This window comes from Mytilus edulis, chromosome 10, assembly GCF_963676685.1.
Source record: "Mytilus edulis chromosome 10, xbMytEdul2.2, whole genome shotgun sequence".
In the NCBI taxonomy this organism is placed as follows: Eukaryota; Metazoa; Mollusca; class Bivalvia; order Mytilida; family Mytilidae; genus Mytilus; species Mytilus edulis.
Window position 1 is genome coordinate 8,502,783 of NC_092353.1, and position 21,010 is coordinate 8,523,792.

General features: G+C 33.1%; 2 protein-coding genes across 4 annotated transcripts in view; one reads left to right on the plus strand and one right to left on the minus strand.

The window, feature by feature from the left end:
- Nucleotides 1–13,175, plus strand: part of LOC139493298 (uncharacterized) — a 32,981-nt gene extending 19,806 nt beyond the window's left edge. The window contains exons 3-8 of one of the 3 annotated variants that reach the window (XM_071281551.1): nt 1,451–1,557; nt 3,447–3,581; nt 3,865–3,945; nt 4,893–4,925; nt 9,365–9,472; nt 12,048–13,175. In XM_071281551.1, the coding sequence (XP_071137652.1) occupies nt 1,451–1,557; nt 3,447–3,581; nt 3,865–3,945; nt 4,893–4,925; nt 9,365–9,472; nt 12,048–12,061 (478 nt within the window). In that variant the 3' untranslated portion in view covers nt 12,062–13,175. The remainder of the gene's footprint in view (nt 1–1,450; nt 1,558–3,446; nt 3,582–3,864; nt 3,946–4,892; nt 4,926–9,364; nt 9,473–12,047) is intronic. The other 2 variants (XM_071281553.1, XM_071281552.1) reach the window with 2 other exon arrangements.
- Nucleotides 13,176–18,159: 4,984 nt separating this feature from the next.
- Nucleotides 18,160–20,529, minus strand: LOC139492563 (uncharacterized). The gene is made up of 2 exons (XM_071280715.1): nt 20,322–20,529; nt 18,160–18,536 (listed from the first exon to the last, which is right to left on the minus strand). Exons 1-2 carry the CDS (start codon nt 20,527–20,529, stop codon nt 18,160–18,162), a joined length of 585 nt encoding a protein of 194 aa, XP_071136816.1.
- Between the last annotated feature and the right edge of the window lie 481 nt (nt 20,530–21,010).

Below are 21,010 nucleotides of genomic sequence, written 5' to 3' on the forward strand. Positions count from 1 at the left end.
CTTCATAGAAATGGAAAGTTCACAATTGAGAAGCTGAAATCTTTATTCGTAACGTTTGGTATGTAAATGACCCTCATTGTCAATTCCTAGATGTAAGTCAAGATATTAGGCATCTTGACTGAGAACATCACGTATATAGCGGAAAGTACCTTTTTATGATATTGTTAACTTCTTCCAATCAAGTTCCTGTATAAAGCACCCTCAAAATAACAAAAGAACAAGTCTGACAAGAAACGAGACACAATAGGTTCCAATCAGAATGCTGAAATTTTGTTGAAAACACGCCCCCAAAACGTAACAAATATGTTGTCAATCAAGAAATCAATCATCTTGATAATGTTAGTTTCAGCGAATTTTTTGTTTGAATCAGAGTGATTCTTTACAAAGTAGGATTTATTCATCCCTAAGGCAAGATACTTGTAGCTACATTGATAATGTATTTTATGACACAAATCAATTCCAAATCTTTCAATTTAGTCTATGAACTGGAAGATGAAAGAGTCTTAGATTGCATGTACTCTAAAAGATCTTTAGAATTGTTAAGTCTTCACCTCTAATTCATGCCACCTCATGCCGCCTTTGAAACAACAATAACTGATAAAACAGATGTTAATAATTTCGAAAGAGGTTTCCTGGAGCACCTGGAAGACCCAGCACTATATCGTTGTTCGCAATTACACCTATGTAGTTCAAGAATCTAATACAGTTATTGAAGATCAATTAATTCATCTTTGATTGAAATTCCAAGAAGGACAGAGAACATACCTATGATTATCCAGGATTTACTATTTGGAAAGTGTCATACAAGCCAATTTTGCATAGGTACTATTTCTGTACTTGAAATCTGTAGTACTGAAAATTTACCCTTTGATATTTAGTACTATTTTTTTACTTTAAAATTATTGTACTATGTACGTACCTGTATTTTACAGTACTTGATTTGTAATTAAAATTTTGGTACTGAAATAATACCAAAAGCGATCACAATATTCCATGTTTTAAAATCATAATATTAAGAGATTTGAAGTAGACATACCATTAAAATGCTTAAAATGTAACGTTGTAACCAAAAATATATAGTACTTAAATTTTCAAATACAAATCAAGTACTGTAGATACAGTTACCTTAATATTACAAAACCTTTAGAGTAACAAAATAGTACTGAGTATGAAAAGTAGATTTCCAGTACTACAGATTTTTGGTACAGACATAGTACCTATGCAAAATTGGCTGTGTACGGTATATATTGATGTTCCAAGTGAATTGTCAATACCTTATTCAAGACGACTATACTTGTAATTCTCAAATTAAAAAACAAAACTAATGTCGATAAGGTAATTAATTAATTGAAGGTTTGCGTTATAACAAAAACATAGGGAGAAATATTTAAAAAGTTGTCTGGCTCTAATACGCTTCAATAAAAATGTTCCTAGTTTTTTTCTTCTTTAGAAGTGATAACAGCCATTCCTCACCAACCGGCTCAGCTGAGTACTTTTATCTGTGTATGAGGATTATCAAAGTTACTCACGATTTATTCTATTATTACTTATTAGCAGGTATGGTGAAATCTTAGTTAAATTATAATTCAAAAACCGCTTCTATAAATTAATGTGTACGCAAACAGATAAATATCGATTGATTGATCGATCTTTGGTGTTTAAACGCCACTTTTTGCACAGCATTTAGGCTATTTTGTTGCGGCCAGTTCTTATTGGTAGAGGAAGCCAGAGTGCCCGGAGATAACCACCGACCTTCGATAGGAAAACTGACAATCCTAGTCAATTAAGATTGGAGTCAGGTGCACCTCAATGAATATCGAAAAAGATACGCTAAACACAAAGAGAATATATATCACTTCAAATATAACGATTTAAATGATTAATGAGGTTCTTTTTGGTGTAAATGACAAATCAGTGGATCAGAAAAATGTTTTTTTTTAATATGAACATATATAAAAAAGACGATGTGGTATGATTGCCAATGAGACAACTCTCCATAAGATACCGAATGACCCACAAATTAAAATTTATTGGTCAGCGTATGGCCTTCAAAAATGAGCAAAGCCACATAGTCAGTTATAAAAGACCCTGAAATCAGAAATGTAAAACGAGAAAACTAACGGCTTATCGTATGTACAAAAATATGAACGAAAAAAACAGCAATCAACGACAACCACTAAATATAGGCCCCTGTCTGGCTGGAACATACACACATAATGTGGCGGGTGTTAAACATGTTAGCGAGATATCTACACTCCTCCTTACCAGCTTAGATAGTGGTATTACAGTACAACATAAGAACTACTATAAAAACCAGTTGAAAAAGGCTAAACTCATCAAATGGATACAAATAATAATACATATTAAACACGTAAATGTGATAGGGAACTTAAACATCCCAATACCAATACATGGTTACTGACAGCTAGTTCAAAGCCAACAACAGCTTATATAAAATAATCATGCATCTTAGAATCAGTACACAATCGATCAACCGAAGAATTCAGCGTAAAAACGTCATAAACAGATAAACCATATGACCTTGTGAAATGCCGATACACAGTAAGTGCATGCATATTAGAACACTCAGTCTGGTAATTAAATAGAATTGACACTATTATTAACAGAAACATAAAAAGTAATGGTTTAGTATGAACTTCAACGAAAAAGCTTATTTTTCGGCGAAAAAGAGAAACACGGTATCAAGTGCATTTACTTTTGAAGGCAAATCAGGTCTGAAAGTCAATTTCTGATGAGTATAATGATCGAAATCCTCCAAGGGATATCGATAAGTTGGGTTTTATATACGATTTAAAAAGCTATGTCCAAATCCCGAAATTCATTATTTCAAAATGATAACCCAAGTGAATATATAGTACACTTAAGAAAAACATTTACTAAGATAGATATTTCATATTTATCAGAACATGATTTTATCCCCACCACTTATTGACTATCGGGTTATGCATGTTAAAATTTAAAGAAAGCCATTCATCTAAGTTATCATACATTTCGGTTTCAGGGCTAACCGAATTCAAAGGGAAAGCTCGATTGTAAATGTTGATTTTCCTTGTTAATCTCGAGCAATAGTGACACAGTCATCATTACACACATATAAAAAAAAAATGTAAATTGGTTCACCCATCATATCGACCGGAAGTCCAAAAAAACAAATAACACAAAGAAAAAAGACTTAAGGTCAAGGAAAAGTAATAGGATGTGTCACAGATTCTGGTATAATTTTACATAAAACTTTGGATCGCTGAAATATAATTGAAAATCGGAGAAAATAATGCCTTTATCTCTTTTTTGTCTGATATATAACACGATATTTTAAAGAAATGGACATGTCACAGAAGATTTATAGATAATTTAAGGATTTTAAAGAGAAAAGGCGGTATCTCTGCACACCCTGTATACCTTTTATGGTCAATGTGTGTTTCCAGGTACAAACAGTGGTACCATTCCGAATGTAAGAGCTATCTCGTCAACCGTAACGCAGACTGTCGCCAGCACCCTTTCAACTTGTCATTTCTGTGAAGATATAACTTCGGATGAATCTTTCCTTCAGAGATCGGATGGTATTTTAAATATTCAATATTAAAATGAAAAGATGTTCCAATTCTACGATACTTGATTGAAAATATTGATACTGTTTTATTAAAATTTGATCTAATAACATTTTCTGCTTAATCAACGTGTCAACATGTATAAATAATTATTTTTCGATTTCAGATTTTTTTACAAATAATTGTTTATTTCATATTTAGTCTGAGCATCCATCTCTTTTGATTCGAAAATTTCTAGTGAATCTTATATGTAGATGACATGCGCATTATATTTTGTTTTATAATTGAAATACAGTTAATGGCTCTGGGACACCAGTAACAGCAGATGCATTATGTTTACCGTGCACAAAGACACAGGCAGAGTGTGATCACTCAGGTAATTTACCTACCACCATAAACAATATTCTATTTGATGTACTCTAAAGGGCAAATAAACTCATCGTAGATACCAGAATTGAAATTTTATATTTGTGCCAGTAGCGCGTTTCCTTTACAAAAGACTAATCAAAGTGATGCTCTAATAAAAAACAAAATAAAGGCCAAATAGTATGATGCTTTTGACACACAAAAATATGCACGTAATGACTAAATTGGACCAAAACATCAATTTCTTGTATAAGCTTAGTATCAATGTTTTTTTTCTCATTTGAATTCGTTCACATTTGATTATTCATTTGTATGCCATATATAACTAATTTAATATTATGAGTTTTTACATTGCTTAAAGGAATGATGTGACCTGTTATCAGATCTGTATTGGACTAATATATATTTCACTCTTTGAAAAGCTCTGTTCATTTGTATTAGCTTATTTACATTTCAATTAATACGTTGTACGTTTGCATTTTTGCATCATCGGCAAAGTTAAACTGAGAGGAACTTGACGATTCCTCTTAAATATGCCTTTACATTCAAAACAATCATCTTTACAACAAAGCATATGTATTTAACAAGCCAAACAAGCATAAAGTATATGATTCCTCCCGTCATGCTTTAATTCAGTAGACTGAAAATATTTCAGATAGGTTGGATAATGTCATTTTATAAGAAATCTCTCAAAACACTTATGTCCTCATTGCAGTCTTTTTTTTATCAATTGTGTGTTATTTTAGTTAATTACGACTTAACTCTTACTATTTACAACTAATTCATTCTGAATAACATTTATTATGAACGACTAAAGCAACACATTTAAAAGCTAAGTATTCGTCAGTACCGAAATACATGAAGTATATGTACAAAAACATAAAAATCAAAGGTAAGTACAACTTTTGATTGATATTGCAAATCCTAGCCATACTATTTTTTTTTATATAATTACAGGGACCAGTATGGGGACATCTTCAAGTTCACCAAGTAAGACAAAAACACACAATTGTTTTATTTTTTTCTTCTTTGAAATCACCGAACCTCAATATATATAGTCACTGGGCTAATACCAGATTATAATTCCAAAGACTCAGATATCACATTATAATGCAGTAAACAACTTTCGAGTTCGATGCATTTCCGTCAAAAACTCTGGTTTTAGTGAACGTCATTTGTGCGTTTAGGGGCGTCGTCACTTCCATTCTAATGTTGAACGAGTGGTTGGAAAACTATAATTCTATATTATACGAAGTTATTCGGCAAATTGTATTCTCAAAATTGACAATCAGCACTGCTGTCATTAGGGAATTGTCATTAAGTACCTACAGAACAACCATTATTTCTAGTTCACAACGACGATCACTTAGACGCTTGATGAACGTTAATAGTGCAGGGATACAGCCGAGCCTTCTCTATCTGGTAAATGACGTCATAAAGGCGCGCATAAGAGTGTTTTTTCTGGTGATGAATGAACTCGAAAGTGGTCTATTCTTTTGTAAGGGAAATTTTCATTAGTCGGTGACAAATATTTTAAAGGGTTAGATTTTTCGTTCCACTAACCACGAAAGCCATCATTTCGAATTTTTTATTGGTTTGCAATTTCTCAAAAGCAAACAAGATGGTCGCATTTTATGCATCAAAATCTTCTTTTTGTCAATTTTGACACAATTCCATAGTAATATTCATGTAATTGTTATAAAATACACCAAATGACAAAATTACAAACCTTATGTCGATTTTTATCCAATTCTTAGAAATATACCTGTGACGTCACTTTTTGTGGCGTTGATATAATAATTATTTGTTTGACACACAGTTCATAATTATTGTATGTTGTGTGTGTGTGTGTGTGTACTGTCCTAGATTAGGTATTCGTTGTTGTTCTGTTTAACACGTCGAAATGTACTATTATATTATCTATTTATTGCTCTGTCCGAAGTACTATTGTTCTTGCATTTATTAAACATTGTCATAAGCGCTTGGGTTGGCTAGCCATGAAACAGGTTCAACCAACCTTTTCTTCAATATCCTGTATCAAGTTAGGAATATGGCAGTTATCTTATAGTTCATTTATATATGTTGCATTGTCGTTTGTTTTTCGTTGCACTTCAGTGTTTCTGTTGTACCCCTCTTATAGTTGATGTGATTCCCCCGAGGTTTTGTAACTCGGATAGTTTCCTCTCAGACGTTTATGACTTTTGCATAGTAGTATACTACTGTTGTCTTTATTTGAAACCACGCAGTAGCGTAGGAAAATTATAAATACCTCTCGTTTTTATGTTAAACATCAAGAGTATACATATGACGTTTCATTGTTACAAATATTATTTACTTTGTTATGTGGAATTAGAATGGAGATAACTGTATTGTATTTTAAATAAATAAACTGAGTTCGCTTCGTACAACTTGATTTTTCTGTCGCAAATATCCGTTTACCTAACACGTTACGCGTCTCTAGGTACACTCAATTCGCGACAGTAAAATCTACGTTTTATGTAGGACACGCTTAAACACAATATGGTTGTCTTCAAATTTATCCGTAGTATCATGCATTATAAAGTATGATTACCTCATCGAATGATCTTTAATAATCATTATCAACTGCCAATACAAATAGCTCTTTATTAACGTTTATGTATGGAACGTCAAAGCTGTCTTATTACGCTCATATTCATTATATGGTATGCATTTACTTTTATATGATGTGCACTTGTAATAATATGATGTACAAATACTTTTATTTGATGTACAAATACTTTTATATGATGTGCATTTATTTTTATATGATATGGAAATAACATATATGATATGGAAATATCCTATATGTGAATTATTGTGTTGTATGACATGAAGTTATTCTGTAAACACACACACACATACACATAGTAGTACATAATGATTTACATATATATTACCAAATGCATTACATATATATCAGTACAACATTTATTACAAATATAGTAGAACATCATGAATTACAGCTCATTCAGCGGTCAACGACCAAGATAAACATATAGATTTATTTGTCAACTAAGACATGTTAGGGCGGGAGCCTCAGTATAATGAATATTGTGTTATTAAATGAAAATGTACCCGATCTGTTAAATTGCAGCTCTTTGTTTACAAAAATAGAAAACAGAATTGTACTTCCTTTTTGTTTTTTAAAAATTCCAGTTCTCGATTCTATACTATAATGTAAAATCCTAAGTTATTGTAAATACTTTGTCATATTGTCGATATTGGAATGCATGATTCCTATTTCGTAAAGTAAATGCAAATGTTATTAAGCGAGGCCCAAATAACCTATTAACTGTCAATTATCTTGCAAGAACAAATCTTGTGTTTTCTATATTATTTTAGATTCAGATCATCGTCCAGTCTCTTATCAACGTCCGTTCCTAAAAAAGACGTCCGAATCTGACGTCCCGTTCTCAAATAAGTGTGCTTTATTTTAACCCTTTAAAAATCAACGTCGAATGTGACGTTATGAATCGCATAAACGCTGATTTGAAAGCTACAAAAAGACGCCGATTAGAGGCACATAAAATTAGCCGTCAATTCTGTTATTCATATGTTATTGTGCTGTCAGATTTGGACGTCGATTTGAGGAACGGTCGTCAATTATAGGCCAGACGTCGATCTAAGTCTTTTCGTTGATGTGTTTCCCTCGGTTTTAGTTTGTAACCCAGATTTGTTTTTGTCTGCTATCAAACAGCGGTATACTACTGTTGCCTTTCTTTACACACACATACATACATATATATATATATATATAATTATGTATGCGATGTTTAAATACGCAGCCTCTGTTTTAATAATTTTATTGAGGCAATCGTTCTCGTAAACTCATATATATCACAATTGTCGTCACCGTTAAAGTTTTATAATTGTGCAAGTTCATATCGCACATTGTTATTTTTATTTGAAGCATATAGTTTCAGTCTCTGTTGTAATTACTGTGGATTCATTATTTTCGTTGGATACCAATTTGTCGTGGATTTCGTCGGTACAGTTGAACCACGAATTTAAATGTTCAACGAATAACAAATTTGCAATACACTTGAATGCAGATATTAGCAAAACCACGAAATCGAATATCCACGAAAGTGTAAGTTTTCCTCAATCCAAGAAAATTGGTTCCCACGAAAATAAATGGATCCACAGTATGTCATGTTTAATAAATGTTTAGAATGATGCAAGCGTCTTAACTGATGTTTGGTTTAACTTTTTTATTGTATAAATTTCAAGATTGTGATAGTTTAATCAAAGTAGACTGATATGATTCATTCAACATGACAATCATACTGATGAAGGATATCTGTTATCCGAAATATTTATAAATAATTACATTTATAGTTTCCTTTTTTTGTTATTGATGTTGTTTTGTACAGCTTTTAGGCGTTTATATATATATATATATATATATATATATATATATATATATATATATAAGTACGTCTGAGTCAGTGACAACCCTACAACAGATGTATCCATCGGATCGCCATCAATGATGGTGATACATGGCTGTGTACATAATGTATATGCAACTCGTCTAAACATCAACCCAACAATGTTAGATCTGTAAATTTGCTTTCGCATGCACATTTACAGATCTAACATTGTTGGGTTGGTATATATATATATATATATATATATATATATATATATATATATATATATATATATATATATATATATATATATATATATATATATATATATATATATATATATATATATATATATATACAACTAGTTGTATATACATTATGTACACAGCCATGTATCACCATCATTGATGGCGATCCGATGGATACATCTGTTGTAGAGTTGTCACTGACTCAGACGTACTTATATATATATATATATATATATACAACTAGTCTAAACATCAACCCAACAATGTTAGATCTGTAAATTTGCTTTCGCAAATTTTTGGTTCTTCCCTCGCCGGGATTCGAACCCATGCTACTGTGATATCGTGACACCAAATCGCCTGCACTGCAGCCGTCCCGCTAGACCACACGACCACCTGGGCTCTCAATAAAGAGCTTTCGCTGGCCGTGTGTTACCTTTCCTCGTCAGTTTTAATCTAGCGGCGTACTACAGTACATGATATATAAGGCATGAAGATGTTATTGTTACAGATCAGCTAAATTATCTATAGTAAAGGATCCTACAAATTATATATAATTTTTTGATATCACTGCAATATAAAGTGCATCTATCATTCGTTATTTAAATACAATTTCAAGATTAAAGGGAGAACATTTCATGAAGTAATATGTGTAAAGAAGCTCAAATAAGCTAAAAAAAAAGATAACTTTATAAAAAGTCAAAGTAAAAATTCAAATCACCTACTTTTACATTAATATCTTGCTCAATATATGTTTATTTTTTGTACTGTAAAAGTTGTCTTATTTCAGTGGACTGGTGGGAAATTTTATTGATAGTTTTAGCAGGCATAGCATTATCAATGATAGTTGCCATAATAATTCGTCATGTATATACACACCACAAAGTTTCAAAAATAGGTAAGAACATAACTCTATATCTCTCCTTTAGACACTGAATATCTAAAAGGCGTTTCTACACCTATTGATATTTTGCTAAAAATCTGTTTCCGAACTTTTGATATGAAACCAAAATCAGGTTATGGTCCTTCCGTTTTGATTTAGGTCATAATGAAATATCCTTAATTTTCAGTCCGTCATTTTGCCATTCCGTCATTTCTTCATTCGCAAACAACAGTTTGAATTTACATCTGGTACCATCTGCTGATTTATGTCGAAATTATGTTTTGGCATTTTTCCAATCGCCATCACATATTGAACTTATCTTAAGTATGATAGTCTACAATGATTAATGACAGACCGATTTTTCATTTGGCTCCGCTATGCTGGATTTTGTCAACATAATGAGCTTTGGACTCTGAAAATTTCAACTAATATAGATGGATTTATTTGTTTACGTGTTACATATTTGGTTTTCGGTCATTTTTTGTAAATAAATAAGGCAGTTTTTTCGTTTGGTTTGTTTTTCACTTGTCGTTTCGGGGCCTTTTATAGCTGACTATTGCTCAATGTTAGGGGCCGTATGGTGACCTATAATTGTGAATGTCTGTGTCATTTAGTCTCTTGTAGAGAGTTGTCTCATTGTCAATCATAACACATCTTCTTTTTTATATTCAAGCTTTTTTGCTAACGGGGCCATTCTGGGCATTCTTACATATCTATTTGTAAACGTGTGACGAAAATTTTTACGCAACCGTGTTTGACTTCAAACAGAAAAGGCTGACCAATATGCATACATAAAGGCAACAGTAGTATACCGCTGTTCAAAACTCATAAATCTATGAACGAAAAACAAAATCGGGGTAACAAAATAAAACTGAGGGAAACGCATTAAATATTAGAGGAGAACAACAACACAACATTAAAATGTAAAACACACAGCAACGGACTAAGCATTAGACAAAATCCGATGAGAATAACCAATATAACATCAAAACCAAACACATGAATTTGGGATAGAAATACACATGTAAATACGTCTAGGGTCCCCTAAGTAATGAATAAGCATTTTATAAGAAAGCAAACATAAGTTATTCAATATTATCCGATGTTTTGAAAGCGCCAAAGTCAGCGTCACGCAATTCCAAAATATCTGCACAGACCGGGGATGCAAGAAATAAAACTTTGTTTGGTAGGGCTCGTTTGAAGATATTTAGTTTTCGTACTTATATGAGTCACACGACGGGTGGCACATGTAGAGCAAGATCATTTTACTTTTCTGAAGCACCTGGCATCACCGCGTGTTGTTATCTGGGTTCTTTCGAATATGTTTAGAAAAAAACTTGAGTATAAATGTATTGATTTCTATGAAATTACATCATAAGGATTTATATCATAAAAGGAAGGTTTGGACTTATTTATGGTGGTGAAACCGTGATTAATTTTGGATCAAAAAGCACAAAAACTCAATCCTTTCTCTGGTTTCCGAAGAATAAAATTGAGAAAGGAAATGGGGAATGTGTCAAAGCGACAACAACCCGACCATAGAGTAGACAACAGCCGAAGGCGGCCACCAATGAGTCTTCAATGCAGCGAGAAAATCCCGCACCCGGAGGCGTCCTTTAGCTGGCCCCTTAAAAAATATGTATACTAGAACAGTGATAATTGACGTCATACTAAACTCCGAATGATACACAAGAAACTAAAATAAAAATCATATATTGTACAAGACTAACAAAGGCCAGAGGCTCCTGACCTGGTACGGGCGCAAAATAGCTGCCGGGTTAAACATGTTTATGAGATCTCAACCCTCCCCTATATCTCTAGCCAATGTAGAAAAAAAAACCAAACGCATAACAATTCGAACATTAAAATTCAGTTCAAGAGAAGTCCGAGTCCGATGTCAGAAGATGTAACGCTAACATGGTTAAGTGGGGCTTGTTTGAAGATATTAAGTATGCAGACAATAACTTAAGAATCAATGTATAATTGTGTATGTTATTGTTACACCATATATTTAAAACCACATAACGGAGGTTGAAGGTTGTTTATTCTTTAGTTTTTTATGTTGTGTCATGTGTACTATTGTTTGTCAATTTGTCTTTTTCATTTTTAGCCATGGCGTTTTCAGTTTATTTTCGATTTATGAGTTTGACTTATTTCAAACGGATTTAAATAATCTTCAAATATTTGTGTAATTCAATTTGATAAATCTTATAGTGTTTAGAATGTTTTATTTTGTTTTCAATTGAGTCCAAATAAGAGTGCAAAATTATACTTAGATTTATTTTGATTAGCTGTATCTAATAATGTATTTGGATGCTACTTTTGTTTGACCATTTTTCAAATCGGTTTACATCAGTATAACAATCTATTTTGTGTTTGTTTTAAATTAACAAAAATGTAATGATGTGTCTATTAAAGCATGATTCCTCTATCATCCCTTTTCCAATGTTCCCTAAACTTCATAAGATGTCAACCGCGATGCATGGCGAAATAAGTACATTGTATAGATGATAGTTAAACAAATATTTTCTCTCAATTTCCTTTGTTTGTGTATCTGATTAACTCTTCCTTATTGTTTCTAACATTTCAGGGGTGCAGAAATGAGATAAGAGTCTGTAATCACGACATCACCACGAAAAACACCAGTAACAGCAGGACGGTTAAGTTTCATTGACGAGTTGATATAAAACTGTATACACCATCCTTCATTCTCTTATATATCTATTGACATGCATATATTTTTTTTATTTTATGCTGTTATATGTTTTCGCGTCATGCCAAATATTTTGCTATCTTGCCGTCTTTTATTAATTGAATGTTATTCTACTAAATAGAAAACTAAAAAAAGCCTTCAAAAGAAACACATGTGTGTACTCTCCTTTTGGGAAGCTGTATTATTAGACAATTTAGGCGAAAAAAATGAAAATAAGTTTTTATAAATGTCATGCATTCGAAGTTTTTAGTTATTAGTTCGCAAAATCAAAAATTTAAACACATAAAACGAATGGAATACAACTGTCACATTCCAAACATGGTACAAAAAGTTATGTTCTTATAAGACGGGTTTTAAACGGCAGACTTTGTATTACCAGATAGTTCCTTATTCGAAATTAATGTTTATAATACCTGTTCGATCAAAGAACGTGCACAGATAGTTGAACAACCTCTATATGATACTTATATAGTGTTCTCTTATATATTGTATTGCGATTTCATTGTCTTCCCAACTAGCAGATTAGAATATAGATTTTAGCACAGAAATGGCTACTTGTTGGTTAAATCGCAAAGGACATTCATTAATTCCTTTCATATATTGGTTTTTTTTAATGATTAATGAACCGGTCTGGAGAATAACTTTCATGTTTGTTTAACTACATTTCTCTTCTTTTATGGTAGATCATAAGTATATATTCTTTGATATGATATTCGTATACTTTGCCAAACTGAAGTTATTACTTTGCTTTTTTCAAAAATATAATAAAAAGTATGGGTCAACGTGCTATTTTTACAAGCTATGAGTCGTTGAAAATTGCCTACATTTGATAAGATTGTTCATAAAAAAGTACGTTTGTGTGCATAAAAAAATTCTATAAGATAGAATTTTCATACAAATTGTGAGAATAAAGGTTTTATTATATGTTTTAAGAAAATAAAAATAAAAAATGGTGTCACCGAACTTGTTTTTTTTTATACAAGTAAAAATAAAAATTTCACTATCAGTCCAGTATATTTTTATTATTAAAAAAGTTTTATTCAATGCCTGTACCAAGTCAGGAATATGACAGTTCTTGTCCATTCGTTTTTGATGTGTTTTGTCATTTGAATTTGCCGTGTGATTATGGACTTTCCAATTGGATTCTTTTCTGAGTTCAGTATTTTGGTGATTTTCCTTTTGAATGGCTTATTCTAAAATAATGATTCTAAAAACAATAACAAAAAAAATGATATTTGTTTGAATTATTTGAATCACCAATTTTTCTTTATATAAATAAACAGTCTAACTATTTAATTGCAAATCTGTCTCCAAATTTGCAGATTTGAGCAAATAACTAGACCGATTTTGTCCTGCGATTGTAAAATCCAAGATGGTGGTATGCCATGAATCTATCTTAAGTAGTGTTTGCTACAAAAGCAGGGTTTAATAATAAAAAAACGATATACTTGCATATCTGATGACCAATGATGTATAAGAACCGAAACAGTTGAAAACCTATATGACAAAAAGGACATTAGAATAGCTTGTTTGAGTCATGATTAAAAACGTTGCTTCATTTCCTTAAACTTTAAGCTTACTATGTATGTAGTATTCGCAATATTCTGTTTTATTTTAATCCAGCGTGAAATTAAATAAATTAGAATTTCGTTGACATAATCTCAATAGTTATCACAATGAACGATCGTACATCAAGTTTTGAATATTCTGTTTCTTCAAACATTATATAACAAACCATGAAACTCTAACAGCATCCAAACATATTTAAGTTATCATCTCTCATGCAACGAATAATCACTACAAGTCTATATAACTTCTGTTATATAACCTTTTGATATTACAGTTGTTTATAATCGTTTAAGAAGCAATCACAGTAAAACCATTAGGAAATTTTAATAATGCTTAAGATTATCAGATAAACAGTTGAAAATGTTCTTAGTAGTTATGGCAACGATTTAATTGTAAAATACATCATTTGTATTAGCGAAACGATGGGAAAAAAAATAAGCCTTTAACAATCTTTTTTTCAAAACGGATACTTTCTTTTTTTTAAAATACATATATATTTTGTAAATTCCGTGATAGGATAGAATTAATTCAGCTAAGTCTTCCTTTTAGTTTACAGGGTGCATTTGCAGTGATATTAAAACTATTAAATAAATGAAAGCCAACACAAATTGTTAATTGCATGATCTGGGATCGTTTATCAATTTCCTATGCAAAGCAACAAAGGATATATCAGGCTTTCTGTTTCAGATATTCTATTATATGATAGATTTGCATATTGATTCGACCACCTCGTTCAATGCTGGTTAATGTGCATATGTTGTCTATAGTGAAGAACTACGTCAGCAGTGGTTTTCGTCACATCCTAATATTTTATTCAAATATCCGAGATGTGGTGGTTACAGCAAAGATTTCACTTAGAAATATTAACAAATTCAAAAATTGTTCGATTTAATCAATGAAATATTGCATAATTAACCTATTAATTATTGCAGACAGAATGTTAATTCGATATTTTATGGTTTTTGTTCTGTCGTTTTGTTTCTGCTATATTGAGGTAAATCCTCATTGACTTTTATTCGAATATTGACAAATTCAATTACTATTATTTGTTATACAACGTATCATGTAATATTGGTTTTGAAGAAGAAAGATATACATTCATGACATTGTGGAGGTTAAAAGTATGATATTTTCGCTAATATAAACAAATACTTCTGTTCAGCCATAACTTTTAATAACATCTCAAAGAGCCCCCAGCGACGTCACTGTAGTCGCCAACGTCGCCAATGGTAATTTACAAAGTAAGGAACATCGTTATCCTGCAATAATTTCGACATACTGGGGGCCGCAAAAAGTGAAAATTATCTTAAATTTCACATTAACTGTCCATATTTGTAAATAAATCAAATTAAAAAAGTATCTATCTCCATAAATGAACTACATTTAATTAACTAAGTTATTGTTCACATAAATGAACAATTTGAATTAACTTTGAAAGTCCTTTGGAAAATTGCTAATCTTCTTCATCATTTTCGTCTACATTGGCTGTCCACTTCCGTATCCTCTCCCGGGCCTTGATGCTCGCATTTAGTTTCGGTCGAGTACTCCTTTGCGTTGTGTCTTCATGTTGCTCGTCAGTATGATCGCTTGTAGCATCAGAATGTGTCCCCGATACCTCCAACGGAAATAGTTTTACGATTGGTAGGGATGTCTCACCATTGCTTGTCTGTATCCGTGCTGCCCGTATAAGTCCATCATTGCCTCTAATAAGTTCATTTACTATACCCAGTTTCTAATTGACTCTAGGCGATTCGTTATGTATTTGAACTATGTCTCCAATATGAAAAGATTGTTCGTTTTTCCCTAAAGATTTGTGAAATTCGCGCAATGAAGTTAAGTATTCAGACTTCAATCTGGTCCAGAAGGGTTGTATTAATAAAGTTTTTCTGTGTGCACATTTGTTGAGTTCTTTATGATTCATATAGGTTGGATCGATGAATTCCTCTATGTCTATTTGCGGATATGGCAATGCTGATATTCTTCTATCATACAAAAGATGAGAGGGGGTTACAGTCTCGCAATCTCTGATATCTGATGAAAAATATGTAAGTGGCCTGTCATTTAAAATTCTTTCTATTTCTGTCACGCAGTCTGTAGAGTTTTATATACTAACTCGAGTTCGTTCAAGTGTCTTTTTCAAGCTTGTCTTTGTTAGCGCAATAAGTCTCTCCCGGAATCCACCATACCAAGGAGCGCGTTTTGGTATGAACTTCCATTCTATTCCTCGTATAGACAACGTTTCTTTTAGTGTTGCCGATTCACATACTTGTTTTAGTTCCTCTGCTCCTGCAATGAAAGTAGTTGCATTATCAGATATAAGTGTCTTAGGTATTTATTTGCGACTTACGAAACGCCGGAAAGGTTGAGCAAACGAATGTTCGGTTAGGTTCGGAACCACTTTTAGATGAACGGCTCTGTTAGAAGCGCATATGTTTACTTTTTTAAAATTGTTATTTGGATGGAGAGTTTTCTCATTGGCACTCACACCACATCTTCCTATATCTATATATGTGATTTTGTTAAAATTCTATTTTCGTCTGTTACAAGTAATGCTCCTGTAAAGTCCACTGCAGTGACTGTAAAGGGGGGTGCTTCCTGTAATCTGATTTTTGGTAAAGGTGGTGGGTTTGGTACAACGTACGATTTTCATTCACTTTGCGGCAAATAACGCATTTGCGGAGTAATTTCTTTGCATACTGTCGAATAATTGGTATCCAAAACGTTTGTCTAATATAGGTGACTGTAGCATGCATTTCACTATGAAGTAATTGTTCGTGTGCATCCAATACAATTAGTCTAGTTAACAGATGATTTACCGGTATAAGGTACGGAAATTTTGCTGATTCTGGTATTTGTGCGTTGTGTATTCTCCCGTTTTATCTGATAAGACCGGATTCGTCTAAGAAAAGTCCCAATTGTTGGACTCTTGGTACTTTATTTGTGTTTCTGTATTGTGCTCCTCTCAAATATGACATTTCATCTGTATACGTAGACTCTTGACAATCAAAAATTCTAGTATTTACTGCTGTTTGAATTTCATTGACCTCCAGTGGTCCGCTTTTCCTGGAAATCCTATCCCGTCTACAGTTGCGGATAAAACGGATGACATAGGAGGTAATACGTAATAATTTCATGTAAGATCCATAGTTCCTAATATCCAATATATTTGTTACACTGCCTAGACTTTTTTGGTGTGTCCCATCCAAGTTGTCCAATTCCTCTTCATTTTCTCTGTCATCTATCAGTGACGTCAAAACGGTGTTTTTTGCGCTGTTTAGTTCTGGCCATTTTGTTCTATCTGTTAACCAATTTGGTCATTTCCGCCAAAGTATACTCTGGTCAAATTTTTCAATTGTAAGTCCTCTTGTAAGAAGATCTTCCGGGTTGTTATCAGCAGGGCAATACCGCCATTTGTATGGATGCGTCAATTTTATTATTTCCTTTACTCGATTGGCTATAAAACGTTTCAATGTCTTCGTACATGTTAGCCAATGAAGAACAATGCTGCTATCTTACCAAAAAACAATTTTTTGACAATTAAGTGTTGAATGAAGATGTGCAGCTAGTCGTGCAGTTCACGTTGTGGGAGGGTTAAACATTTGACTGGTGCTACTCTGGTTTTCGCCATTACTGAAGTTGCTTCGTTTTCGTTAATCAAATAAACTGCTGCGCCGTACGCTTTTGGACTTGCATCTGTAAATACATGAAGCACTAATTCTGTTGATGTTGATGGTTTGCTAAAATAATATCGAGGAATTGTGAATTGTATTGCCTTTTCCAAATCTTTGGTCAAATCTATCCAGTGGGACGTAGTCTTTAAATTATCTTGTACAAGTTCGTCCTAATCTAATCCACATTTCCATAACTCTTGTATCAGGATCTTCGCTCTAATTGTAACCGGACTAAGTAAGCCTAGTGGGTCATAAATCTTTGAAAAATATTTCAAAACTTCTCGTTTAGTTACATGTTGAAGTAGTTTCAGTGTAGGAATTTCACGCTTAGGGTATAAGATTTCGTCGCTTCGACTGTTCCACAACAATCCAAGTATTTGTGTATACTTATCCGTATCTAGGACGTTTTCTTCTATAGCTAATTGTAGTAATTTAGCACTGTTTGAACTCCACGATCTCAAGTTGATTCCAGCTCCAGCCATCAAGCTCCTTTCTTCTTTGAAATACGTAAGTAAATCTCCCTCTTTGTTCATACTAGACAATATGTTATCAACATATATATCTCTTTCTAAAATTCTAGCTGTTTCACTGTTTCCGAATAGTTTCAAATGTTTCTGTATTGTGGCGTTGAGTATAGAGGGCGAAGACGTCGCTCCAAATAACACTGCTGTGAACCTTTAAGTTTTCAGCTGACTACCTGGATTTGAAGGGTCACTAAGCCATAAAAATCGGGTAACGTCTCTATCTTCTTAGCTCAATCCAACATATAAGACAGCTTTCTCATTATCAGTACATGTAGCAAACTGGTTGGCTCTAAACTGTACTAGGAGTTTTGTCAAGTCATTTAATTTTGGTGGTGTGTCCATCAGACAATCATTTAAACTTGGATGACTTGGTGATTTACGACAACTGCAGTCGTATACTATTCGTATAGGAGTTGTGCTAGATTCCTTGTGTATAGGGTGGTGTGGAATGTAATGAATTTTCCCGCCGTTTTGTTCTTTTTCATCTACTGTCTCAACAAATCCTCTTCGTTCCTGTTCGGCGATTATATCTCCATACTTCTTTAGTAGTTTAGGATCTTGACTAAGTTTCTTAATAACGTTCTCTGTTCTTCTTCTTGTGACTGTATAATTTGATGGTAGTTCGTAATGTTACTGTCGTTTCAATGGCAATTTTGCAAAGTATTCATTTCCTTTGAGTTCAATCCAAGTGTCTTGATATGTTTCCAAAAACTCCGTATCGTCTTCGTCTGTTTCCATCGAGTTAATACCAATTGATTCCAATCTCCAAAATGTTTCTATATTATGCTCCTCCGTTCTTATGAGAAACAAGAATATTAAAAATGCTAGTACCCATGAACGAGTTATCCCTCTTGTCACTTACTGGACCGGAAAGTAAGAAATCTAACTTTGACCTCACGGCGGTTGCATCATTTCCTCGTATGACTTCATCCTCATCCAGTAGTCTACTCGGATTAATAACGATATTTCGAAAGTCTCTTTTTCAGCTAGACCTAATCACTACTTTACATTAATATTTATGACCCATATTATTTTACAGTGTCATTTCACCCTATTACTTGCTATATGAGACATAAAACTTTGAGAAATAAATTTGGAAGGGGTATACAAAAAGTTGGAAAGTAACACACTAAGGACTATATTCTTGGACAACGAAAATCAAAGGACGATAACTGTGTGCTCGGACCATATGCTGTTGGCTGTAATTTTTATTTTGCACGCTTTGTCTACTCCTGTCATAATCGTGGTTCTTGCTGTTGAATTGGCGTACAGTACACAGACTTGTGTGGTGTCTTTTGTTGCAATTTCGGCATTAGTGTTTTGACTTACATTCATTTATACGATGTGTTCCAAGTCAGTTAACACACACTGTCTCGCGTTTTACAATGTTCATGCGTGATGCTGGATCAGATACAATCGCGCAATGCGCTGGTGCGTGTACATCGCGGCACAATACTCAAGGTTTAGTGTCTAAAATCTGGCGTATATTTCTTGTATTCAGAGCTTGATTTTGGCGGGGTTTTGTTGATTTAGTTCCGGTAAAGAAAGATGATGTACTTGGTAAATTGTTAGAAGTTTCAGTGTCTTGTCCTGCATCAATTATGTTTATTTCATTGCAAATACTTTTCCGGAGGTCTAGTAAAAACATTTCTCTGTTCCATGTTCACGGGCAAGGTTTTTTTTTTTTAAATTTCTCTCGGTAATTTATTCAAAATAATTAATGTAATGTAACATACCAGTCTTGTGATTGGCCTAAAGATTCTAGCCCTCTTACATAAGTTTCCATTTGATCATAAAATTGTCTCAAGCTGACAAGATGGTTTCGTATTGATGGAATTTCTAATAATGCTTGTATGTACGCTTGCGTAATTTTGTGTGTTTGTTCGAAACTTTCCTTCAATGAAATAATGGCGTCAGCTGCGTAGTTTGCATTAGTAAGTGCAAAAGTTGAATGTTGCGTAATGATCCATTCTGTAACTGTGCTTTGAGGTAATTAAATTTCTGGTTCAAAGAAGGGTTTAAATGTATGGCGCATTCATACGAATCCCAGAAAGTTTAATTTGCCACTCTAATATATTCCCTGTGAATATCGGAAGTGAGAGTTTGGGTAAGTAGTGATTCTGACTGCTTGCGGATACATACGGATTCATATTAGTACTTACTGTGTTACTAGCTTGAGAGAACTGATTTTGGGATGACTGCGTGCATGAGTTTAGTGTGAGGTTTACTGAGACGAACGGTTGATGTTCAACATTTAATATTTGCGATGAAGTTTCACTCTGACGTGTCTTTGGTGTGGTATATATGAGTATCTTGAATAAAATTTCTTATGTGTCTTATTTTTGTCGCTACCGTAAAACAATACTCATCTGAGTCTAGAATTTTACTTTCAATATCTTCTGCTTCCGCTAGGTTGAGTATCTGCTCATTCAAATTGTTCAGTATATTTTGCTTCTGGAGAAGGTTTTCAAATGTTGCAGTCAATTCTTCTGTGTCGAAATCTGTATCTTGCTTCACTGCATCTATCTTCCGAACAAGTTTTGTAACAGCACTACTGTGCACGGATCGTATCGACTTGAGCTTGCATAAATCCATTGGTCACGGTACTATAAATGTGGAGGTTAAAAGTATGATATTTTCGCTTATATAAACAAATACTTCTGTTCAGCCATCACTTTTAATAACAATTCAAAGATCCCAAGGCGACGTCACTGTTGTCGCCAACGTCGCCAATGGTACAAAGTAAGGCACGTCGTTATCCAGCTATAATCTCGACATACATTAATAGTTTGAGTTTGTTCACAGCAATACCATTAGATATGAAATACAATTTCTAGAAGATATGTTGATATAAGTCATGCATAAATATGTTCTTTTTTCGAAGAAATTTATAATCAAGTGCACAGGTGTAAATAATTTTTAATACAGGCCAAACTTTACAGCAATTAATTTAAAAAGTGTGGTTAGTAAGACTAAAGTATGCCCTATATTTTGATCATAGTTAATGCTGGTAATGCTCTATTAATTTGCAAAAGTATAGATTATTCTAAATACTAAGGATTTGCTTATACCAAGC